Source organism: Stenella coeruleoalba (assembly GCF_951394435.1).
Source record: "Stenella coeruleoalba genome assembly, chromosome: 2".
NCBI lineage: Eukaryota > Metazoa > Chordata > Mammalia > Artiodactyla > Delphinidae > Stenella > Stenella coeruleoalba.
In genome coordinates this window covers 169,215,755-169,242,850 of record NC_137147.1, presented here as the reverse complement: position 1 = coordinate 169,242,850, position 27,096 = coordinate 169,215,755, and the positions used below count along the sequence as shown (strand labels likewise).

The 27,096-nt window shown below is 33.7% G+C and overlaps 1 protein-coding gene across 2 annotated transcripts in view; it reads left to right on the top strand.

Annotated features, from left to right (window-relative positions):
• DNAJC1 (DnaJ heat shock protein family (Hsp40) member C1) overlaps window positions 1-27,096 on the top strand; it is a 203,159-nt gene that overhangs the window by 68,390 nt on the left and 107,673 nt on the right. For both annotated transcript variants that reach the window (XM_079912309.1, XM_079912308.1), the window contains exons 2-6: window positions 6,391-6,492; window positions 6,988-7,034; window positions 13,610-13,775; window positions 14,652-14,749; window positions 15,727-15,820. In XM_079912309.1, coding sequence (XP_079768435.1) covers window positions 6,391-6,492; window positions 6,988-7,034; window positions 13,610-13,775; window positions 14,652-14,749; window positions 15,727-15,820 — 507 coding nt within the window. The remainder of the gene's footprint in view (window positions 1-6,390; window positions 6,493-6,987; window positions 7,035-13,609; window positions 13,776-14,651; window positions 14,750-15,726; window positions 15,821-27,096) is intronic.

Sequence of the window (27,096 nt, the reverse complement as noted above, 5' to 3'; positions counted from 1 at the left end):
TCTTTCATTTCTTTCAGCAGTGTTTTATAGTTCATAGTGTACAAATGTTACACTTCTTTTGTTAAACTTATTCCGAAGTATTTTATTAATTTTGATGCTATTGTCAAGGATTTGTTTTCTTAGTTTCATTTTTGGATTTTTAATTGCTAGTATGTAGAAATACAGCTGATCTTTATATATTGATCTTGTATCCTACAACTTAATACATTTACTTCTTAGCTCTAATACTAGTTCTGTGATGCTTTAGGATTTACCACGTATAGGATCATGTCATCTGTGAATACAGAGAGTATTAATTCTTCCATTCTAATTTGGATGCCTTTTATTTCTTTTTCTTGACTAATTGCTCAGGCCAGAACAGATATCCCTCTTACTACTGATCTTGGGGAAAAGGTTTCAGACTTCATTCACCATTCAGGTAGGAGGTTACCTGTGGGTTTTTCGTAGATGCCCTTTATTAACTTGAGAAAGTTTCCTTCTAGTCCTAGTTGAGTGTTTTGTTATTAAATGGTGTTGGATATGCTTTTTCTGCATCAATGGAGATGACTGTGGTTTTTTGTTCTTCATTTAATTAATATGATATATTGATTGGTTTTCATGCACTGAAACACCCTTGCATTCATGGGTTAAATCTCACTTGGTCATGGTATGTAATTCTTTTTATATGCAGCTGGATGCAGTTTACTAGAAGTTTGCTGAGGAATTTTTGCATCTGTATTCATAAGGAATATTGATCTATAGTTTTCTTTCTTGAGGAGTTTTTCTGGTTTTGGTATCCTTCCTCTATGTTTTGGAAGAGTTTAAAGAGGACTGTGATTTCTTCAAATGTTTGACAATTCAGTAGTGAAAGTCATCTAGTTTTGAGGTTTCGGGCATTTCTGTGTAGGATGTTGGATTTTTTTGGTTTTTATTAACTGATCAATCTCTTTACTTGTTTTAGGTCTATTCATTTTTTCTGTTTCTTCATGAGTCAATTTGTGTGTTTCTAGAAATTTGTCTATTTCATGTGGGTTTCCTAATTGGCATACAATTGTTCACAGTATTCTTAGTGTACTATTTGATTTGCTTTTTGTTTCTTTTACAGTAGATCTTTATTTTCTTAGTGTTTGCCATGGAGATTACAACTAATGTTAATTTATAGTAATCTAGTTTGAATTAATAGCAAGTTAGTTTCAATTGTATAAAAAATTTGGCTCCTGTATAGCTGTGTTCCCCTTCCTTATATAGTTATTGTCACAGATTACATCTTTATACGTGTATGCACATAGACGTAGATCTATATTATCATTTTATTTGAGACATAGACATTATTTAAGACATTTATTATTATTGCTTTAATAGTTGTCTTTTACATCATATAAAAAATTGGAGTTACTAACTAGAAATACATGAATATTGACTTTTATATTTATCTATATAGTTATCTTTATCAGTGTTCTTTATTTCTTTGTATGAATTGAGTGACTGCCTGGTATTTTTTTCTTTCAGCCTGAAGGACTCTCTGCAGCACTTTTTGTAGAGCAAGTCTACTAGAAATGAATTCTTATCTTTTGTTTAATTGGAATATCTTAATTTCTCTTTCTTTTTTGAGGAATAGCTTTGCTGGATATAGAATTCTTGCTTAACAGATTTTTTTAAGCACTTTGAATGTGTCATTGCATTAACTTCTGGCCACCATGGCTTCTGATGAGAAATTAGCTGTTAATGTTTTTGAGAATTCCTTGTACATAATGAATCACTCTGCTCTTCTCAGGATTCTCTGTGTCTTTGAACAGTTTGAGTGGAATGTTTCTAGGTATGGATTCCTTTGTGTTTACCCTACTTAGGATTTGTTGAGATTTCTTGGATGTGTATATTCATGTCTTTTATCAAATTTTAGAAGTTTTCAGTCTTTTTTTTTTTTTTTTTTTTTTTTGCCCTTTTCTCTATTCTCCTTCTTGGACTCTTATTAAATGTATGTTGGTATACTTGGTGGTGTCCCACAGATCTCTTAGGCTCTGTTCATTTTTCTTCATTTTTTTTCTTCTTTTTGCTCCTATTATTGGAAAATCTCAATTGACCTATCTTCAAGTTCATAGATTTTTTTCTTCTACCTGCTCAAATCTGCTTTTGAGCCCCTCTAGTGATTTTTTAAATTTCAGTTATTGTATTTTTCAAGTCCAGAATTTTTCTTTAGTTCCTTTAAAAATTTTATGTCTCTGTTGATATTCTCAATTTGGTGAGACATCATTCTTGTTCTTTCTATTAGTTCTTTGTACATGCTCTTGAGCATATTTAAAACAGTTGATCAAAAGTCTTTCTCCAGTAAATCCAGTGTCTGGTCTTCATCAGGGACAATTTCTCTTAATTCCTTTTTTCTGTGTGTGTGGGCCATACTTCCTTGTTTCTTTGCATACTTCATAATTTTTAATGAGTACTGGACATTTTGAATATATAATGTAGTAATTAGATTATTTTACCTCATCAGGGGTTTTTTTGTTTGTTTGTTTTTTGCTGCCTGTGGTTGGTGTTGTTTGTCTAGTGATTTTTCTGAACTAATTTTGTAAAGTGTATATTCTTTGCCATGTGTGGCCACTGACATCTGTTTGATTAGCTTAGGGGTCAGCTAATGATTCAGCAGAGATTTCCTTAAAGGTTTGGGACCAGAAACAAACAAACAAAAAAACCTCAAAATCTTTGGCAGTGGGTCCTGCGTATATGTTGGGGCATGCCTTCAACACTCAGCTAGGCAGTTTACAACTCACCCTTAGACTTCACCTGCTGCTTGTATACAGCCTAAAGCTCAGCCAGAAATGAGAATTTAGGGCCGTCTCAGGTGTTTTTGAGCAGCTACTCTGCCTTGGGCGCACACGTGTGTGGGTCTTCTGGTGGGAGCATTTCAAATCCCATATTCCCTAAAGCATCTCACTTCCCAGTTTTTCCTCCTAAGCCTTTTGTTGTGTCTATTGTTTACCCCAGCTGCCATCCCTTGCCTCATTTGGCACCTGCTGATAAATTTGCCATTAAATGCTTTTGACAAATGTCCTGAACAGTTGCCTCTCTGCACTGGGAGAGATCTGAGCTTAGTAAAATAAAGGTAAGCCCTTTACACAGTCTGTCAGGGAACCAAAAAGACAGGCCAGAACAAGCAGCCACAGTTCTTGGAGGACAGAAAAGTCCACTTTGCTTACTCTAACACTAGGAACCCACACCAGTAACTCAGATTGGCATCTTCAGGACCCTTACTGCAAATTAGCTACCTTTTGCTTGACTAAGTGTTTGACTGATTGCTGGAATCCTTTGACTAGTTTGAAGAGTTCAGATTAAGTTGATTCTGACAGGTTTTGCCAGGCTATTTGCTGTTTCTCTTTAGTGACAGGCCCTTGGAGTTCCCTACTCTGCCACTTTCATTGATGTCTCATCACATTTTTTTCAATTTTGACAAACATATTATTTTCATAGGTTGTTGTTATGGTTTTTTGAGTTTTTTTTAAATAAAGAATGACCAGGGACTTCCCTGGTGGTCCAGTGGTTAAGCCTCTGCACTTCCAATGCAGGGGGCGTAGGTTTGATCCCTGGCCAGGGAACTAAGATCCCACATGCTGTGTGGCACAGCCCCCCACCAAAAAAAAAACCCCAAAAAGAATGACCATATATCTCTTCTTTACAGAGGTCATCCAAGTATTATAATAATTCATGTCCAGCTTGCCAAAAAACCATATCACATTTAGAAGGAAAAGAATTCTGGCAGTTGAACCCTGTAGATCTCCTGATGTCAACAGTGTTAAAGATGGCCAGTTCACCCATAGTCCTATCAAAAATTTTTCTCTGAAAGCCAGAGAGATAAAACGTCTAATTTACTGTGTATGTGAGATGAATGTTCTAACATTCAGGTCTCTAGTAGAAATACGATGTAAAATGTGCCGTAAAAGCCAACATATATCAGGATCTTTACCATTAAAACTGCAGTTGACCATATTCCATTGTAGTTACGTGGATGTTTTCCACATAGTTTATCAGCTCAGTAGGATTGTAGCAGTTGTTCTCACTGCCTTCCCAAAAGCTTTAGCCCTTGTGAAGTGGCTCAGATGAAATCTACTAACTGAATCTAAAGAATCAACATAGAGAGCTATGATTCTGATGCAATATTTTCTGGGTTTGAATTCTGTTTTCCTCTATTTGCCAGTAGTATGAACTTGAGCAAGATTACTTCTTTTTGCCTCACTTACCTCATCAGTAAAATGGGCCTGCTAACAACTATACTTATCTTATAGCTTTGTTATGAGGATAAAATAAGTTAAGATTCATTAAGTAATTAACTAAAATTTAATACATACATAAGCTAGTTTGAGGTGCATCTTGTCTAGAGCATGTCTTTTAGATAGGAAGACCTTTGAGTTTTTCAGTTCTGTCCACTTAGCATGAAACTAATAAGTTCTTTCCACTTATTAGTAAAATAAACCTACTGGGCAGATTCTCAAGAGGAAAATAGGCAGTATTTCTGTGTAGCCTGAGAGGCCCATTTCTAAGTCAGGAGAGAACTGTCTGTATCCACAGCTGGATGCAAAACAAAAACATCAAGTTGGAGAACAGCATCGTATCGTGTGATGGTTTGGGGGACAAGGAGGATGGACCAAGATAGTGGGATATAAAGCTAAAAGGACTGGAAAAGACAGATGATGAAGGTTCTTGGGCATTACTGAAGGGTTTGAAATAGGAGAGCCATCTGGCCACATTCACCCTTACGGTATATACTGCGGCAGAAAAGTGGAGGATTGGGGTCAGCTTGCCAACACTGGAAGGAGGGAAATGTCTTAGGTGACTGTTACGTAAGTCATAGATGTTCCATAATGAGCATGTATTAATTTTGTAACATAAGCAAATACATACACTCTTATTTTGTAAGAAATCTACTTTTGGAATTTCTCTGTGATATAGTCCCAATTTTAAAAAATCTAAAATTAAAGTCCCAATTAGGGAATGAGAATTCATTTGACACTTGACCTCTTTGCTCAACAAAATCTCCATCACAGAGTTTCAGTAAATAATCATCCTTTTCTGCTACATGCTGCCTATCATTTAAGTATAAGGAACACATCAATTCCATTGAGCAAATGAGAATGGAAATTATAACCATATTACCTGCGAAACTTACTCTGCTAATTTTATAGCTCCTTAGCCCTCCACAAGTCAGAAAAATATTCACACCTAAGTTGAAACTTTAAAGTAGAGTGATTGCCTGGAGCAATAAGCCCCAGAAAATTGGTAATGAAAGTATTGGTTTATAAAAGAGAGCTTGACAGACTAATTGTAGTCTCACTTTGCCTCTTTCCACCTCTGTTTCTTTAACAGCTATTTAGTCCCAGGTACACAGACTTTTGTTATGTTTTGTTTTTTTAGTCATTTGAACTTTTTAGTACATCAGTTTTAGGAATTAATTGAACAAATACTCAGCTAAAAAACAAGATAAAATTTAATAAGCAACTTTATCCTCATTTTGCCCCACTATGAATGTTAGTTTTTGCAATAACTTTTAAATTTAGTGGAGATCAAGTTTTATACCCAACTTAACAGTGTGTTATTTGTTATTGTCGTGTATTTTTTACTGGCCATGTAAAATGATGTTCTCTGAGTTTACACGTACACACGGGATTACATAAAATTCAACTTTAATATCCACTTAATCCAAAGTACTTTTCCTCAACTATTGTGACCTTTTAAAATATATTTAAACTATGTTAGTAATACATAAATAGTGGGCAAATTTATTTCTGCAAATCAGACTATGGAAACTGGACAGCATTGAAAATAACCTATAAAGTACTAACAAAAAAAGTTAAGGACAATATACATAACTATTTCTAATTATAATTATTTTGGGTAAATGCAAAGTTAACTGCCTTCAAATAGGCATACTTTTTGACATGTGAAATTGAGATTCCATAGGTTGTTGCTTCATGGTAAATTCAATATAAATAGCAATGAAGCAACCACATATGGTAAGCCTGGGCTTCAGACATTGGCTTTAGGATTCTCAGATAAATAAAGACCTTCCTTGAAGGCACACGGATGTATTAATTTTTAATTTGTTTCTTTTTGATCTCTTAATTACTGAAAAAGATTTATTGGTTAATTTTAGGAAGGCAAGTGTTTGAAAAGTTTTGCCAAATACTGTCTTCTTTAAATGAATGTATGGTAATGAAAAGTTAAGAGGAGAGCCAAATTAGATTGAATAATTGTTCAGTCATGTGGGTCAGGCTAGTTGCATAGCCTGGTTGTTAGACTGATTGCTCAAATTACATTGCCTGGGGTCCTGCACTTGGTTGGCTGTCTTCTCAGATCTTAACAAGGTTCTGGGAATTTCTTTTACTGACAAAGTTTGCTTTGTGTTTTTCCCCTCCCCCCCCCCAGGATGCTTCATCTGCAGACATTAGAAAAGCATATCGTAAGCTTTCACTAACTTTGCATCCAGACAAGAATAAAGATGAAAATGCAGAAACTCAGTTTAGACAAGTAAGTGAAATATGCTGTTATTGTATATGTATTTTTGTGATAATTTATAAATAAATGTTTATGGTAGAAACAGTAACCGACACGTAGAATATTTCCATTTAAAATGCGATTGTAGTTTAGAAATATAATGTATACGTATTTATTCAGTTTTTTACAAAATATGCTTTTACCAACATTTTTTTATATTAGAATCACTAAATTTTGGGGGGGTCATAATTGTCATAATTTTCTTGTCTAAATTACAGTTTTTGCTTTTAAAAATCACATGTTAAGATAATTATTAGTTTTGCGTCTTTCAAAAAGATTTTGGTATCAAGCCTTTTTTAACCTCTTAAGGTGCTACCAAAACCGTAAAATGTTACTTATAATTAAGATTTTATCTGTTCATTGTATATATGAGTGCATGGGGTTTTTGCATGTGAATTATAGTGTGTTCGTCTCCCTAAGTGATTTCCCTTAGTTGAGATTATTTTTAAAGTAATGCTTTTGTTTTAGTTGGTGGCCATTTATGAAGTTTTAAAGGATGATGAACGAAGGCAGAGGTGAGTGTTCATCTGCTTTTGAATTAAGATGTTATACTTTGATGTCTCAGTTTATAAAGGAGAGAATTGTCTCGTTAAACATTTTATTATGTTAGTATTTTATTTTCGTCCCTTTCAAGATGTGCATTGTTTTTAAAATGTATGTTTATAGGAGAGTTAATTTCTATTGAAAATATTCACTAGGTTGATTCAGTACTTATAGACTTCAGGATCATGGCTTCATTAGCTAATATTTTTAACGTGAGTATCTATGCTCTGGGAAATAAAATTCTACTTGACTTCAAACAAATACCTATTCATTTTTGATATATCAGTAATTGCTCCTATCTGCGCTTGGGGGGCTTTTTCCCCCCTCTATTTCTTAAATGTTTTGCAATTAGGCGATTAGTGATATTCAAGTTATTACCATTTCTTGGTGTTTCCTCATCCTCAAAATAATAAACCCCATTTGTGAATGAGAGAACAGACTTGTATAAATCTGAAGAAGATAGGAGTAGAAGAAAAATATTTGCTTCTTTCTCCTATTTCTTTTGCCTCCATCCCTTCCCTTCCTCTGCTCCAGTGATTCTGTGTTTAGGGTCGAACGTCAGAGAAGAGGCAGCCACCTCACTTTGAGACTTCTCTGGGCCTCTTTCAGCAGAGTAGTAATGTATTTATACAGTGGTTTATATGCTAGTGACTTAAGAGGAGATTGCAGAGAGACCCCCTTACTCTGCTCTTCCGAATGTGTGGAAGGTAGACACTACTGTGGCCGGTTTCAGTTTTTTTTAAGTCAGACCCACGGTAAGAAATACATTTTGCATCATGCCTCAGGACACACACACACACAGACACACACACACAGACACAACTGAAACAAAAATTTGACAAAACACTTATTGTGTGTGAAACAGACTGATGTTTTCTATTCTAGGCTAGTCTAGACTAGTCTTCTTTCTTTTTAAAAACAATGCTGATTGTGGTCCACTAAGTTGGTTTCAGGAGATATTAGTGAGCTACAATCTGTAGTTTGAAAACAGTGCTTTACAGTAAGAGTACCTTTAAAGAAAAAAGTAGGTATTTGAGATTTTAGGCTAACGCCAGCCTAAATATCTGTATCTCTCTATGGAGGCTAATATATCTTAAAGACAATCGAAAAAAGTATGCAGTGTGACCTTCTGAATCTTTCTTCAGATGTATTACCTGGAATTATTCTGTATCCTACAATGTCAGCTGCCACTCTTGGTTCTCATCTTAACTCTTTAATTTGAATACCTCAGTTTGTCAGATTGCAAAGCAAGGACTCAGTATATTCTCTTGACGAGTTCTTTGCTTTATAATAAGGGGCTGGCATTGGTCCAGATACCATAGCAGACATTCCTCTGGTTTGAGATAATCCATAGTGTTGAAAGAGTCCTACGAGTGTGTTGAAAGCAGTGTTGGTCATTCTGTGCATATTTTCTAGTTGGTTTCTCTCACTGAGCCCCTAGTTTTGTTTCACACATCAAGAACGTGTCTGTAAAGATAGCTTTATTTAGTCTCTCTACATCTTTGGCATCAGATTTTGCCTTTTTGTTTGTTGTTATTTTAAAAGTCAGTAAACTTTGTAACAATTTCTTCCAATTACCGAAATTATTTATATCTTTTCAGAACAAATCACTTCTCATGTAAAAATTGTTTCTTCATTAACATAGGCTCACCTAACATTTTCTTTTTAGGATTAGTTTCCTTTGCATTTATTGTAGAGTGTTAGTAGAAAAAAATGGATCTGACAGTTACACAAACAGCTGTAGTATTTATACCCCTTGAGGCACAAGTAACTCTTTGGTAACTGGTTTTCCTTGAGGCAAAAGTCTTAGCTAATCAAGCTGAGAATCATTCCTCTAAAGCTTGCGCCTGAGGCCGGGTGACCTATGAGTATTTAAACATATAGGAGAAATGCACCTCTACAGACAATTATCTAATGTTTATAATTCCTTTAGAAAAAAAAAAACCATAGTTTTATCTTCTGAAAGAAGATTGTCTTATACTGATATTTAAAAATGCTCTTTGGTATCACAATTATTTATTATAAATATTCATTAAATAAGTAATGTGTAACCTTCCAGGAATTTGTAATTTGGAAAATTGTCATAGACATTTTTATCTATTTATTTCCCTTACAAATAATTGTATTTTCACTGAAATCAGGTGCATTTAAAAAATTTTGGTAGAAAAGAGAATAGCATTGAAATAGATAAAATAACAAACTGGGTAACCTTTTTTTTTTTTTTTAAGGAATAGGCAAATTTTATTTTTTTAAACAGCCTTATTTAGGTATAATTTGCATACCATAAAAGTTACCTATTTTAAGTGTACAATTCCATGATTTTTAGTAAAAATACCTATTTTAAGTGTACAATTCCATGATTTTTAGTAAAGTTACAGAGTCATGCAATCCACAACCAGTGTTAGACCATTTCTGTCACCTCAGAACATTCCCTCAAGTCCATTTGCAGGCATTTCCCATTCTGATCCCAGCCCCAGGCAATCACTGATCTCCTTTATGTGTCTATAAATGTGGTTTTTTCTGGACACTTCATATTAATGAAATCATCTAATATGTAGTCTTTTGCATCTGACTTCTTTCTATTATCAAAATGTTTTTGAGGTACATCCATATTGTAGCATATACCAGTAGTTCATTCTTTTTTATTGCTGAATAGTATTCCACGTTCCACTTTTGTTTATCCATTCACCAACTGATAGACATTGAGGTCGTCTCCACTTTTTGGCTATGATGAACAACGCTGCTGTGAATTATCACACACAAGTCTGTATGAATGGGTATTTTTCATTTCTCTTGGGTAGATTCCTAGAAGTATAATTGTGAATAAACTTTTAAGCTTATTTTCCCTCCCAAAGGCATAGACTATAGCATGAAAAAAAGTTTTCCTGGTTCTTGTAAGGGAGATTAATATAGGAGTCTTCTGAACTCCTTAGGTAACTTGCTTATTTTAGGAAATAGCAGCTCAGCTATGTTCTGACATAAATTTCTATCCAAGTGCCCTGAGTGTTAGCTGGAATGAAGTACTGAGTAGATCCTAATCACTACATATATACACTAGATTGTGCTTTAGTAATATTAGTATATTTACTTTTGTTTAAAATCTATTTTAAAATTTTACCAGTATTCTTTTGCTAATCCTCTTGTGCAACTTAAAATTTTTTTGTCTATTTTATGGTACTATATTTGTAAAAGTTCAGTGTATTTTTTTAGTTTACTAAGTAAAGTCACATTTTATATACAAATCCAATGGAAAGTATAGTTTTCTCAGCTTTAATCTGTGAAACTTTTACAAATCCATTACCTCCTTATTGTAAATTTGATTACAGGTGTGTTTGAATAAAAATAAACATTAACCTGAGAATAAGAAATCTATCTTAGTACCTTCCCTAATTAGGAGATATTATAAGACACATATTATATACAATATATAAAGTGCTGTGTACCACAATTTTTGGCACATATGTACATTTTATAAAGGAGAATAAGATCAATTAATTTAAGCTTGTTTCCTGTTTATGATCTTTGTACAATTAATTTTTATTCTTAAGTTTCAGTATGTGACCTAAGTAGATGTTGTTACTCTTTTAAGCTAAAAATTCTAACTTTTTACAATGGGAGATTCACAATTTAGGCAAATGCTAGAATTATTTCAATATTCATTTTCATAATATACATGTTTTCTATTTTAATTTCATAGTTACTATTTTATTCTTCAAAGCATGCTAATAATATTTTTAATTTACATACTTTTTTTTCTTCTGGTAATTTAAACATTTTTAGATTTACTTTCCAGTGTTTGTATTAGGCTAAATATATTTGATGAATTGCAGACTATAGAATGGAACTCACATAATTATGTAACCATTATTATGTTCATCATGGGCATTTTAAGAAAATCAAATGATGTAAACATGTATTAGGCCATAGGTAGAATTGATGAATGTTTTCATTTCTAATTAATAGCTCCATATGATTTTTTACATTAGTGATATTTTTATCATAGAAATTTACTTTTGTATTTTCTTGTAATATTCATACATGTGTACATTCTTAATCTGATTTTAACAAATTGTTAAGAGCAGTTTGTATGAGCTTAATTATTTTAACAGTGTTATGTGTTAAATATAGAAAAGGCATAACAGTGATGTTTTAAATTTTATATGTTGTCAACACAACATTTTTTTCTTAAATAACTTATGAATATAATGTCTGTGTATATTTTAAGAAATACCTTTATTTTTTCAGTGTTTCAGGAAAGCAGTGATTTATCTTTTAACAGCATATATTCTAAAAAGTGAACTATAATAGAAGCTATCTTCCCTTAAAATGGCCAGTCGTGTGAGCCATAATGTTCATTGATAGTAAAATCAATAGAGCATTGATTCTAAGCTTAATCCTTGGAGACTGTTGTTTAGAGTGGCAGACGTAGCCTAGTAAATATCTAGTTTTGTTTAATGTGTTCAGTGCATAAGGTTTTGCTATCTTGAATTTAGCTGTGCACTAACAATTTATATGTGGGGTAGAAAATAGTAGCTATTAACAGACACATAGCATTTCAAAGATGATGGTGATAAAATATTTGATACGAGATTCGCAGCTATGAGCTCAGCTGGGTTTTTCTTCCAGTACAGTTTAGATCTAAAACAAATTTAACACTTAGCAATGCTCTTAGGGAATTGTCGCCACTTTCTTAGATGTTCTTTATTAATAGCCAGACTTTTTACTTGAAGTTATTTCATGGGGGAGACGAGCTGAAAATAATTATTTTCATATTCTGCCTTTTTTCCTCAACAAATCTGAAGTAGAATGTAGATTCAGAATAAATTCAGGACTTCATTCACTGGACTTCATTCAGATGTTGTAATCTTGCATTATACCACTTGAAACCTTTTTGCCAATCCATTTCTAATCTAAAATGAGTCAGTTTTTACAGAAATAGATTTAAAGATAAATTTTTTGGACAGGAATGATAACTTTTGATGAAATCGTGTTATTATGTCTTGATATTAGTGTTTAAGAATTGCTATGTAAATATCGAAAAGGAATATTTAACATCAAACTTTGGCCCAGCTACTACACAACCATATTTTAATTAGCAGATTCTTGTATACTACACAATTTGCCTGCCTTTAAGAGTTTAGTACCACTAATGTCCTTTGCTTTGAACATTGGTTATTCTGATCTGCCATTATTATTAATAATCTAAGTTGATCCTAAAAGTCACGTTTTCTAGATAGCCTGATAAAATATATTTTGAATTTATAACCAATATTTTTTGTACCGAAAAAAGAAGTTGCCTGTAATAAATCCTCTGCTTTATTTTTTTAAGCATATCTCCAAGGTATCAATTTAATAACTATCAAAGTAGCTACTGCAGTTGTTGCATTTAAATTGATTTACATGTCAAGACTGGCAGTTTAGCAGCTGCGCTATTATTCCTAGATCGGTCAATTTACTTGAGAAAAACCTACTACTGAGTTCTACTGACCTGCCTGACAATATAGGCCCTATTTCTATTCCTGTAATTAGGCCTGCGACTAACTCAGAATATTTTTAATTAAAATATTTTGGTCAATGTGTTGCACCAAATTAGGCCTTTCAGTGAAGATTTAATTCTGGAAATAGTGTGATTAGAATATTTAATGAGATGTGTTGAACTAAGATTAACAGGTTGTGTGTTTTGAACCTTGTTTGTGTGTGACCATTTTGAGTTTTACAATCATAAATGTTATTCCTGATTTTTAACCTTAAAAATATATGCCTCAATAACGTCTGACGGGTAAATTTAAATTCAGTTGAAATTTCCTTCTAAAGAAAGCAGATTTAAAATGCATCACTAGGAAAGCTGTTATTTGTTATGTTCTTCCCTTTCAGCAAAGCCAAAAAATGAGGAAATTGCCACTTAAATGTTTACAAATAAACAGTTTTATCGAGAAATTGGTTGTTTCCACATCTCCTAATTTGGGAATTTTTTATTCTCTAAAGGAATGTGACCAACATAAAATTAAAAAGTGCTCATTTTATAGGCTCTTTATGTCATTAAGAAGCTTTGATAAAATGATAAATATTTCAACCTTGAACCCTTGTAAAGGGGTGGAAATAAAAGTACTGACTAGAAAATTTATCCTGATTTTGATTCCATTAATATATAATTCATGGTAGCAAATAGAGCTCTTATCTTGATTTTCTCCCATTGAGAGCCTTCCTCTTGTTGCTGACTTTCATGGCGGGGCCCCTCTGCAGCCTGCAGTGGAGAGGTGGACTCTGGCTCCTTCAGCCTAGCTGCCATTACAGGAGTCACATCACTGGGGTTTAAACACACAGGGTCTGGGATCCACAGCAGATCACTGTGTGCCTTTTTGAAGGCTGTCTGTGATTGGATACAATGTTTTGATTTATAGGCCATTGTAGTGCTGTTAATCTATATAAATGTTATCTCTTCTGGAGAAATTCTTTTCTCTTTCCTCTTTTTACATATAAGTACAAATAAAGTTTTTTGTTTTTATTTTAAACTCCCTATGAAAAACTGTTATATTTGCTGCTGTAGGTATGATGATATTCTGATCAATGGACTTCCAGATTGGCGACAGCCTGTATTCTACTACAGGCGGGTGAGAAAAATGAGCAATGCTGAGCTGGCATTACTTTTGTTCATAATTCTCACAGTGGGTCATTATGCTGTGGTTTGGTCAATCTACCTGGAAAAACAACTGGTAAGTACTGGTAATAAATCAAATGATCTAGCCTCCTTAATTTTATATGGAATTTCAGACATTTATTTTTTCAACTGATAAAAATTTCAACTTTTCTGTATATGCTCCTTATTCTAATATTTTTTGTACTCAGCATTTAGTATTTGATATGTTTCTATTTCAAGAATCCATGACATAAGAAGAAAATGTTTCTTTTTAAAAATGTGGCATTTGAGTTTGTTACAAAATTTTGTGAAGGCTCAAATATCTAGCTGAAAATTAGAAGGTAGAGCTATGTTTTCTTAATTGTCACCTTCCAGATATACATATTTTTTATGTAAAATGATTTTAGAAATTTTTGTGTCGCAGGCCCTTACATAAAGAATGATTATTTTAAAAGCTTTTAACTCAGTAAAACTTGAAATGAGTATAAGTTTATAATTTCAGAGATCAGTTGGTTAAAAAATATTACATTTTTCTTAGCCTAATATACTACTACATAGTTTATTCTGCTATAGGCTTTTATTTATATGCTAAAGATAAACATATTTATCAGTATTCATGAATTAGCATCTGTTTACTCATTCTTTTTGAAGTGACATTATTAAAGTTGGATGAATGAGAAAAAGTAAGTTGAATGCCTTCTCTTCTTAGAAAACTTTGATTGCTATGGAGATACACATGACTGACAGTGCTGAACTTCATGTGTGTTTAAGGACTGGTTACCATGGCAACAGTTATTGTTAAAGATTGATGATTTTACTTAATCATGTTGGACCCTACATACATTTGCATAAATGTTCTTCTATAATGTTTACCCTTCACAGAAGACTCTTGATAACATTTGAAGAGTACATGTTAATGATAACCTGTAACCATAATTTTTTCCACATTAAGGATGAACTGCTTAGTAGAAAAAAGAGAGAAAAGAAAAAAAAGACAGGCGGCAAGACTGTGGATGTATCAAAACTTGGTGCTTCAGAAAAAAATGAAAGGTGGGAGCATATAAAAACATTTTATAATTCAAAATTGTTTTAAAATATGTCTTTAATGTGATTCAACTTCATATGTATATCCATTTCAGATATGCTAACATTTACATCTGTATTCAGTTTATAAAAGACTAATACTGTGCCATAGTTTATGAAACACATTCTAATCTTAAGCAAAAGTTCTACAGGTTTTTCCCTTTGTAAAGTGTTCATATATATTTACATAATTAAACCCCTGAATTCTTGTTATTTGAAAATTTTATACTGAACTTTAGAAACGAAGTATTACTAGAAGAGTCTATCACTGTAGTGTTTAGCTCAGGAGTGACAGTATGTAGAGAGACAGTGATATGCAGCACACTCAAAGAGATACTACCATTTCTTCTATTGATTCATAGGAAGAAATAAAGGGTTTAAATAGTTCACACAGCAGGGCAGGAACTGGATCAATGTGAGATGGAGATCAGAGACTATTCTGCCTGTCTTCTGTTCTGATGACATCAGTGAGTAATGCTTCAGTGAACTGCAAATGACATTAATTTTTATGTATTGGTTTGTTTATGCTACAGTCTTCATATCTGCTTGTCAGCACTTGGGGACACTCTGATGATGTTTAGTCTTTTACCGCTGAAGTAATCATAAGGTCTAAGAATTCATTTTGCCAAACTGATGAAAAGTCCAGTTAGAAACAGGGCTTTTGTTTCTTTATCTTTATAACTTGATTACAAGTCCCCTTCCCCAAAATCTTAACCTAGATTCTCTTACTTATTATACATAATTGCATTTGTTGTACTAATATATTTTATGATAGAATACTTCAGATTAAGTGATAACTGTCATAAATATTTCATTGAAAAACTTCTTCCTTTGTTGAAATAGCCATTCAAAACAGAATTCATGATTATTATAAAAATATTTTTGTCTGTCAACTTTCTTTCTATATTTTGCTTCTTTATTTTTGCTTTTTGTTTTCCCTTTAGATTACTGGTGAAACCACAATGGCATGATTTGCTCCCCTGCAAGCTGGGAATTTGGTTTTGCCTTACACTAAAAGCATTGCCTCATCTAATCCAGGTAAAATGTACCTCTTTCTTATAATATTAGATGCTTTCACTTTAATTATTCATGAAATAATTTATGCCTGCTATCTGAATGCTGAATATACAGTAGATGCTTCCTAATGCTGATTGAATGAATAGTATAAGTATAAACGTAATTTAGAATAGTTCTAAAATTTATTTAGGTATCTATTCCTATAACTATCTCTTTTTTTTCCCTATAACTATCTCTTACACTGCTTTTATAACACCTTAGAATTCCAAGACACTAAAAAAAAGGAAAAAGCAATACTATCTTTTTTTTTTAACATCTTTATTGGAGTATAATTGCTTTACAATGTTGTGTTAGTTTCTGCTGTATAACAAAGTGAATCAGCTATATGTATACATATATCCCCATATCTCCTCCCTCTTGCATCTCTCACCCTCCCTATCACAGCCCTCTAGGTGGTCACAAAGCATCGAGCTGATCTCCCCGTGGGATGCAGCTGCTTCCCACTAGTTACCTGTTTTACATTTCATAGTGTATATATGTCAATGCTACTCTCTCACTTCGTCCCAGCTTACCCTTCCGCCTCCCCGTGTCCTCAAGTCCATTCTATATGTCTGCATGTTTATTCCTGTCCTGTCCCTAGGTTCATCAGAACCTTTTTTTTTTTTTAGATTCCATATATATGTGTTAGCATATGGTATTTATTTTTCTCTTTCTGACTTACTTCACTCTGTATGAGAGACTCTAGATCCATCCACCTCACTACAAATAACTCAATTTCATTTCTCTTTATGGCTGAGTAATATTCCATTGTATATATGTGTCACATCTTCTTTCTGATAAATTATTTTTTTTTTATGGTTTTCAGTTTTATAATTTTTACTTCTTTTTTTTTTTTGCGGTACATGGGCCTCTCACTGTTGTGGCCTCTCCCGTTGCGGAGCACAGGCTCCAGACGCGCAGGCTCAGTGGCCATGGCTCACGGGCCTAGCCGCTCCGTGGCATGTGGTATCTTCCCGGACCGGGGCATGAGCCCGTGTCCCCTGCATCGGCAGGCGGACTCTCAACCACTGCGCCACCAGGGAAGCCCGACTTCATTTTTTTTAACATCTTTATTGGAGTATAATTGCTTTCCAATGGTGTGTTAGTTTCTGCTTTATAACAGAGTGAATCAGCTATACATATACACATATCCTCATATCTCCTCCCTCTTGTGTCTCCCTCCCACCCCCCCATCCCACCCCTCTAGGTGGTCACAAAGCACCGAGCTCATCTCCCTGTGCTACGTGGCTGCAGCAATACTATCTTTAGGACAGATATAAAAGCAATAAAAATTTAATCATTTAAGGCATATCCAGTAAAAAAGAACAAAGCTCAAATAGTTTGTCACCATATTTTAATAGCATTTAAGTACATAGTGTGAAAAAAAAACACTTTACGTAAGCATTGGTATAATTAAGCAAAAATATATATAGCTTTCCATTTTATTTGCAACTTTAAGAGGAGTCAAGATATTTTGTCTTAAACTGGTAATCAAAGTTTCTGTTGCTAGTCAGTCTTCCTCAAACAATGGGATGTACATATCATATTGATATGGCAATTTCTTATTTTTTTATATTTAGCATACCAACACATATTCTATTATTTCTTTGCTAATTTTAATTGTTGCATCTGGTTAGAAAATTTCCAACACATAAACAGAATATTTGAAAGAATATATAATTGTTTTGGTGTACAAATTTTGAGATTCTCTGAAGTTGTAATTTTGGAGGAAATGTCTCATTTCAGAAAATACAAAGAGCAAGAGAGACAGATAATTTGTTTAATTCTACTCACTTTTTTTCATGAAACAGCTGTTTTTCCTAATTGTTTAAGGAAGTGAATGACTCCAACTTCTGTACTTTATTCCTCTTTTTCCTCTAATAATGAAAATTTTATATTTGAAGGGAAAATGAACTAAAAATTACTAGTGTGTTTCTTTCTAGCCTTTGAGAAATTATTTACCAGTTCTTTTGTCAAAATTGTTTATCTTAGTAGTTATTGCTTACAGAATCATATATTTTGTTAATAGAGACAATCGAAGTATTTTGGTAATTTAAAAGCTTTTGTTTTTAAGTTGTTTATTTTAAGTTTTATGTTGTTTATTTGAACAAAAATCCACAATCCTCATATGCTACGTATGTAAGAGTTAATAAGAGAGAGGGGAAAGTATATTTATCATGCTGGTATATTTATGAGAAGATGTGACAGAAAAATATTTTAGGACATGATTTCTTATATTTTTTAAAGAATGATTATTTTTTGCCGGCTTTAGAATCTGTGCAGTAGGCAAACCAGAATGTAGATGAATTTAAAAGTATAGTCATGAGGCAGTATAGATAAAGTATCACATAAAATGTCAGTCTGAAACACTTCTTTGTAATTTTAATCTAAGTCATTTGAAACAAAGTTTAGTTGGTAAAATTAACATATTTCTTGATTAGTGTGGAGTAATTTGCAAAAACAGAATCAATATATTAAGATGGCTTAGAATTACAAGTTATTATTTTGCCTTATCACAAATTTCTAGAAAGCTTACAAAAATAAGGAATTTTATAAAAACATTTTAGCCTCTTCAGAAACTTTCTTAAACTGTTGAATCAGTTTGAAGTTTAAAGTTTTACTCATGTTCACTAACAAAATAATGTAATATAGTAGACTCTGATACAAACTGTAATAGTGAAAGTATTTTACATTGATAAACATATAGCTTATACTTTCATAAGCATCAGCAAAGCAATACTGAATAGTTGCTATTAAGATTAGATTGTCTGCTTTTTTTTTGTCCGCTTTGACCTTTGTATTAATTTATCATTCATAAAATCGTGTAATATGAATACATATGCCTTATCTACAACACTGAAATTTTCATGTGACACTTCTATGAGATCTTCTTAAGAAAGGTATTTATGAAATTTAGAGGAAGCCCTTTTTACCCGAAGCAGTCTGTATTAGTAACTGGCACAGTGGTGATAGAAGAGCCCTACTCAATATAAAAAAAATGATACACATGACCTTCAACATTTTCTTCACCACTCTTGTGATACAGGGCCATTGTTTTATTTTTAAGTAGGAGTCCTTTTTCTTGCGTAAACCATACCTATCATCTTGGTTTCTTTAAGGACAGATTTCCAGTTGATTTCTCTAAAGAAGAGTTAAACCATACTCCTGTGAAGCAATGTAGTTGTGTAAGCCTTAGAGATTTGTATGATATCCGTCGCTCAGTCTTTCATCATCGGCTTATTTACATCTAGTTAACAGCATTTTTAGCAACTCTTTCATTGAGCTTTCCAAAGCATCCACTTGGTTTTCATAGAAACAACTGTCATTTTCTACTCAGTTTTCATCTTTTTAATATAATATTTAATTGAATCGTATAATTACAATAACATGTATCACTGACACAAATAGGTTTAAGAGCTAATACAACCAGCTCATATAAGCATACAGTTAGTTAAATAGGTATCAGTTAAGGGAGTTTTACTTCCGTGTGTGAATCCCTTGAATTTCATGGAAAGTTCATTAAAACTGAGCTGCAGATATTCTGTGTAAGCAGGCAGCTGTTGGATAAGATGGAGTTTCCAAGCTAAAAGTGGGAGATTCAGAGACTTCCAGCAAATGGCCTCACACTAGCAGAACTGGTACCCAAATTTTGTCCTTGTCATATCAACAGCTCTTCATCTTCAACTGTTTTCCTCCCACTCCTCCTCTAAATACCCATTCCTTTATTACACTCCACATGCATATATGGTTGGTTATCTAGTAAGATTTGAAAAAGTGGCAGTTCTGGTTCAGCTTGTGCTCCTGAGTTCACTGTTTATTACTTAGTATCTAAGATCCCTAAGAAAATTCCTTGTTGCCTACTTATTTTACCTAAATTCTTTTCTATCCCTCTCCCCCAAAAATTACAGATGAGAATAGTTATATCATAGTTATTTGATGTATAAAACTTCTTCTGGTTATATTTTTAGAAAAACAGTTTAGCGGGTTCAATAAAAATTTATTAAACACAATATCAGAACAAGAGGCTATAGAGATGAATATGCTTTCTTGGACCTTACAGTCAGGTAGAGGTTATATCACATGAATTAAAATAATTGGGACACAATATGGTATGTAAGCTTCATATATGTAGTATAAACAATGACTTCTGTAGATGTTCAGAGAAGTAAGATTGTCTCTATTTAGGATAACCAAGGAAAACTGAAAAGAGGAGCCACTTGAATTGAGTCTTGAAAGATGAATAGACACTTGACAGTGAAGTACCCACTCTGTGTACTAGTTTGTGTACAAAAATAATTTGATAGATACAGTAACTCCCATATAATCATATGTGTTAGAACTGGAAGAAACCTGAGGAAAACATTGTACAACTGCTTTTTAAAAAAAAAAAAAAGAAAAGAAAATTCCACATAGCCCATTGCTATCATCTAAGACTATATCCCAGGTCTCCAGACTCTGAATATAGCCTTTTAGGAATTTATACCCTAATAGATAAATCTCACAAATCTATTAAAGGACATTGAGACAGAAGAGTGTTTCCATCGCACATGTCTGTCAAAGATATGTATACGTTGTTAGGAATGGGAAAGTTAAAGTACATAGTGGGCAGAAAATACTCAAAGTGGTTCTGTGATCAAGCAGGGCAGAGGTAGAAGTATTTCTTTGATAGCTCCCCTTGCTTTTTGAGAAGGTCTTTATTACCTCCAGCACTGGGTTTTGTTCCTTTCCTTTGTTCTGAAAAATATATTGAAAGAATTATAAGATTTGGTAGATTAGAAGAATGAGGCCAGTAACTGAAAACGATTATACTTGATATGTGTAAAATATTCGATGTTAAGTTAATAACAAACATTTCCTAGATTGGAAAATATTGAAGGGAAAGATGTATGGATATTACTCTGTTTAGCAAAGTGTATATCCCTATATCATTCATGTACCCACATAGGCAGAGAAGAAAAAAGTCAAATGAGAAACCATAGAAGAAGAATGTGGAGAGTGTTTTTAAATTGATGTGTCCATAGAGAGATGAGAGAACTTTAGAGAGGAGTAAAATGCATGACCGTGTGCAGAGAAGCTTGGGAAACTTGAGAAGAATGTGTTTAGACAGTGAAAACGGTAGGTGGAATGATCAACCAAATACATGGAATGTGAATTAGAATATAACAAGGAACTTGGTCTATATCAGGAGAGGCATAGTGTGCTTTGAGGCTAGAATTTAATTTTAACATTAAAAGTATAGCCCTAAAAAAAAAAAAAAGTATAGCCCTAGTGACACTTTCATATCTTACCAGTGTTTCTTTTTTCACAATAGTTTGAAGGGAGTACACAATCTCTTGGAATCTGACTAATCCAGTCTTCCGTGTTGACTATATTCAGCCTATAACCCCAAGAAATTTTTCTAACCTCCAAAATGCCCTTCTTGGATGTTTTTTAATTGACCATATATGTTCTGAAATATATTCATAGCCATGAGGGTAGCAAACAACTGATGAAATATAACCAATGCTATGTGCATATTTTCATTTTAACTCTTATAACTTAGTTTATTTTTGTCACTGCCTGTTTGTGTTGGAGCTTCATTTATTTAGGCCCATGATAATTTAGGTCATTAACACCACCGATTTCTCATACAAAATCAGTAAGTACCAAATATCCCAAGTGATTACCAACCTAAATCATAGTTCATAGTTCTCTACATTTTCTGAGATGAAAAAGGTCTTCAGTATTCAGAATTTATTTGCTCGATAGTTTGTTTGATTTTCTGGGAACTCACCATTTAAATTTCTCTCTACCTGCTGTGTTACATTTCTCAGTAACATAATTTATAAAATGTATAACTCCTTTAGGTGTGCATTGCCTAAGGTTGTTAATTTCTCTCATTGTTAAGTCCCAGTCCCATCTTTTCTCACTACCAAGCTGATCTAATATGAACACAGTTAGACTAGAAATTATTGTAGGAAATTTCCAGCATGTATATCTCCACTCTATCAGGATTTATAGGTTGCTGAGGAGCAGTGGCTGAGAAAATAATCTTTTCTGTAGTGCTATGACCTTTACCTTAAAAAAATTAAAATAAATCTTGCCTAAGAGCGTAAACGGAATACTGTACTTTATACAACTATTTATAAATGGAGGCATCCTCCCTCCCAAGAAGCTTCTTCCATGGAAACTACAACTGTGGACAAGCCTGGAGGTCACCCTCTCTACAGTCAGGGCCCTTCATTTCTAGCCCCTTTGCTTCTGCTTGCTGGGACAGAAACCAAATAAACAAAACATTCACAGCTAATTAGCAGGGAGAAAAGCTTCTAAAAGGCTAGGAGGCATTTGTAGCAAGCTCAGTTGCCTGCCCTTCTACTCAGAGTTAAACACAGATTTTCCAAGGGATGAGGAAGCTTACTTTCAGTACTCCCATAACTCTTTGGAAAATTTTGCATACAAACATACTTTACATAGGGAATACGTAAACAAATAAAAAAGGTTGGGAAAAACTCGTCTGAATTTTTATAAGGCTGAAACTCTACTGCTACAGAAGGACAAAGGGATACAGGAAAACTGGAAAGACCTCACAACATAACAAAGATTCCATTCCTTCTACCCTCTGAAAGGAGGCCATAAAATGCACTTATTTGGAGGTCCAAAGGCAGAATATAGAGTTTTGTAGAAAAGATTTTAAAATCACAAAATGTTAGGTAGGATGTTAGAGATGCATAGTCTCATCAATTCCATATTTTGTAGATGAAAAATAAGTTTAAGACTCAGACTGGTGAGACAATTTGCCTAAAGTGACACTACTAGTCAATGGTAGAAATGAAACTTAAAGCAGACGAAAATAGATTTAAAATATAAGAAATATAAAAGCCAAGAAAGAATAAATTTTTTCAACAGCTGGATAACAAGCTAGATATGTTATGGTGAGTGAATAAGCTGTCTGATCTTACATTCTCTATATGAATATTGAGGCAGACTGTAATTGTTATAAAAGTTGTAGAAGGATTCTTGTATTGAGCTGGGGCTGAATAGATGACTTCTGTGGTGTCTTCTGTCTCTTAGCACAAATGGAAAAAGTTGCTTTGGGCCTTCCCAAAGCCCAGTACTGCCTGAATACTACTGACTCAGGCAGAGGAAAGCTGAGCTTGATTTCTGCTTTATTTTTATTACTTCTTGTAAATTTAGTGTTACTATCATTCTGTACAAGAAAATTTACTCTTATTCAGAGTATGAAATTTAAAAGTTTTCCTGTATTCTTCATTGTAATTTTATACATTATATGTAATTACACATTAGATCTAATTCTGAGATTATAAGTCAGTTGGAGAACAAAATTTGATATAGAGAAATTGAATTTATGGGCAGATTTTCAGAAGTGCACTTAACGATATTCTCCTGTGTTGATGGTTATATGTAAGCTTCAAACAAGAGATTTGTGCTGTCACACAGTCAGAAAGAAATGTTCCCTATTCCCATGAGGACAGGTGGTACTATTTCCCTGCTTGTACAAATCTAAATTCCTTTCTTTCCTAAGATTTTTTTGGATTGTTTAATATTTTAAGGTTCATATATGGAGAAGTAAAAGAAAACCAAAACATGACGAGCAGTGCCAGCGCAGCATGTTATCTTTATCACTTAGATAAACTATGTCGATAGAGTTAAAAAGAAAGATTTATAAGGGATGACTTCCATCTTGTAGCTAACTAACCTTGGGAATACTACATCTTCAAGGCTTAGCTAAATTGTCGTCATCATTATGAAACCTTTCTTGATGAGGCCAACTGAAAATTTCCCATTGTATATTCTCTGTACTAACTTAGTAGCACTTACTATTTGTATTAATCAGGATAGACTATGGGGCAGATCACCCTGAAATTTCAGTGACTTAAAATTTTTTTCCAGTGTATGCCACTTATCTATCACTGGTTGGTGGGAAAAGGGACATTCTGCTCTAACTAGCAGCTCTAATTTAGGGACCCAGAATAATGACGTCTTCACCATCTTCTAGCTGTTCGCATCTGGAGCATGTGGCTTCCTTGCTCCCTGTGGCAAGAGTAGAGAGCTGGAGGACTGCACAAGTTTTTTGATGTTGGGTTTGAAATGACACATGATATTTCTAACCGCAGCCCATCCAGAACTAGTCCCATAACCCCACCTAATTTCAAGAGAATAAGGGAATGTGGGGAAACAAATAGAATGTTGGGAGAGCACCACTCTCTCTTTCAATAATTCATTCAGCAAATATTTTTTTTACTCTATTTTTTAATTAGTTTTTATCAGAGTGTGGTTGCTTTACAAAGCAAATATTTACTGAGTGCTTACTATGTGCTAAGTATTCTTTTAGGCTCTGGAAATACAAAAAAATTTCTAAAAAAGACCAAAATTCCTGTTCTCATGTAGTTTATATTCCTTATTTTGGTTGATATTCATAGATATTTTTACATATGCTTTAAGGGCAACTGCTTGTCTTATCATATAACCCCCATATATCCTAACAAAGTACAACACATATAATAGTGGTTCAGTAAATAAGTATAAATAAATATTACTTTTTAAAGACCTTCTTGTGCAGGAGCCCATGCTCTACAATTAGATAAAGAACCACTCATAATATATAAATTCTTTAAGTCATAGTTCTATAATGTAAAATCAGTCCTCTGCTTGGTGTCTATGCAGACAAGCTTTGAGCCCTCCAAGAAATTTTAAGTATTAAGAGAATTGATTCTAGAGTAAAAGCTTTTCCTCATGTTCCATCCATAAGGATTATATAATGCTCCTCGAAGATAAGAACTCTATGTTTGGAACAGTGTAAACTCTGTAGTTTTAATACAGTATTATGCAGCTAAACCTAGGCAGTCCAGAGCCCTGATTGATTAAGCATTCATTCACTCATTAAATACTTATTAAGCATCTATTATGTGCCAGGCAGTGTCTCCAAAGATGGATGAGAAGTTTATCCACAAGAAATTTATCCTTTCCTGTGTAGGTAAACTGGGGCTTATTCTGGGCTCAAAATGAGACTTTGTGTTTATTTTCCCTACTTAACAATGGTATTCACATGAATTAGCTTCTCTTGAAGAATGGGGTGGGGGGGAAGGTTGCAAACAACTGCTCTTATTCAACCTCTTTTGAATACATGACACCCCAACCCCCAATCCCTACCCCCCACCCCTGTCACTGGCCTGGTCTTTTCTTGAATATTACCTGCAAAGCCAGTCTGTTTCATTTTCAGGTGATTATAATTATCAGCAAGCTCTTTTTTTGTATTTATCCAAAATCAAAACTTATCCCTAATCTTCTCATTTCCATCCCCTTTTAAATACAGTTTCAAGCCCAGATTCACAGACACAGAAGACAAACTTACGGTTACCAAAGGGGAAAGGGAGGAGGGGAGGGATAAATTAGGAGTATGAGATTAACAGATATAAACTACTATACATAAAGTAGATATGCAACAAGGATTTGCTGTATAGCACAGGGAACTATATTCAATATCGTATAATTACCTATAATAGAAAGTAATCTGAGTGTATATGTATATAGTTTCAAGGCCCCTCACCATTTGATCACTTTCCTTTTAAAGTCTTCCAGTTTGTCAGTGCATCTTAAAGTATGGGACACCAAACTCTACAGAAGGATGGTTGGAACAAAGAGTTTGTTGAGTACAGTAGAATTATTTGAGATCGTAGGTTTATTAAAGAAGTAATGCTTCCTAGAGTGGACATATTGTAATTATAATTTGCAAGTACAAACAAGATATGAAGGAAAGAAAAAGCATGAGGAACATTTAAATAATTGCTTAGAAATGGGGCAAAAGGGAGATAGGATTCTTTGCCTAGAACAAACAGTGAGTGAGACAAGGGAATGTGTTAAAACTCTTGGAATTAGATGGAGTAGGTTAAGGTGATTGGGTGCATTGCAATCCTCAGATAAGTGTGGTGTTGAATCTAATGCATATTTCCAAAAGGAATTTTTAGTGGAATTCTGTGCTGCAGCAGAAGGAAGAAACATTAGCAGAGAAATGTTCAGATTTGTTAGAACCACTAGGAAGGGATTGTCCAGCAAAAGGTTTTTGCACTGAGCTGAAGAGGGTTCAGGTAAAGAGAAGTCATGTAAGTGAGAAGATGCAGGATTCTGCAGGAGTTTTGGTTTACTATGAAGCAGAAAAACTCACCCTGTCTTTGTGGTGGAGAATAAGGTTCTTGGCAAAATGATGAAGTAATGATAAAAATAGGTACCATATATAAGGCCTAACTGTGTGCAAGATGTTATTCTAAGGGTTTCCCATATATTAACACATTTAATCTTTCCAACAGCCTTATGAGTTAGGTACTTGTATTATCCCCGTTTGATGGGTGAGAAAATTCGCCCATAGGAAAGTGAAGTAATGCTGAATGTCACATGGCTAGTGAGATGGCAAAGCCGAGATCTTAATCCAGGCAGCTTGACTCTAAAATCTGCCCTCTTCATCACTATATTCTATCTCATTCTATTATACTATGGTGTTTGATTTCAACTCATCATCTTTCACACCTCATAAATAACTTATCTGTGCCCTTCTTACATGGTGCAACCCTTCCTACTTCCCTAAGGAGGCAATGCCTTCCTGACCATTTCCCTACTATTAGCAATTACTCTCTGGAAAGAAGCTAATAAGCCATTCATTCATTCATACTGAGGAACAAATGACTGATATGGTTTAATATAAAATAAGACTTTTCCAGGGTTGAGATTTTGGGGGTACAGGGAGTGTTAAGGGACCATAAATTCTTAACCAAAACTCTGTTGAAATTTAAAGTAAATATGGGTAACCAAGAGGTCACTGAAGAAATCAAAGAGGAAATCAAAAAATACCTAGAAACAAATGACGATGAAAACATGACAACCCAAAACCTATGGGATGCAGCAAAAGCAGTTCTAAGAGGGAAGTTTATAGCAATACAGTCCTACCTTAAGAAACAAGAAACATCTCAAATAAACAACCTGACCTTACACCTAAAGCAATTAGAGAAAGAAGAACAAAAAAAACCCAAAGTTAGCAGAAGGAAAGAAATCATAAAGATCAGATCAGAAATAAATGAAAAAGAAAAAAAGGAAATGATAGCAAAGATCAATAAAACTAAAAGCTGGTTCTTTGAGAAGGTAAACAAAATTGAGAAACCATTAGTCAGACTCATCAAGAAAAAAAGGGAGAAGACTCAAATCAACAGAATTAGAAATGAAAAAGGAGAAGTAACAACTGACACTGCAGAAATACAAAGGATCATGAG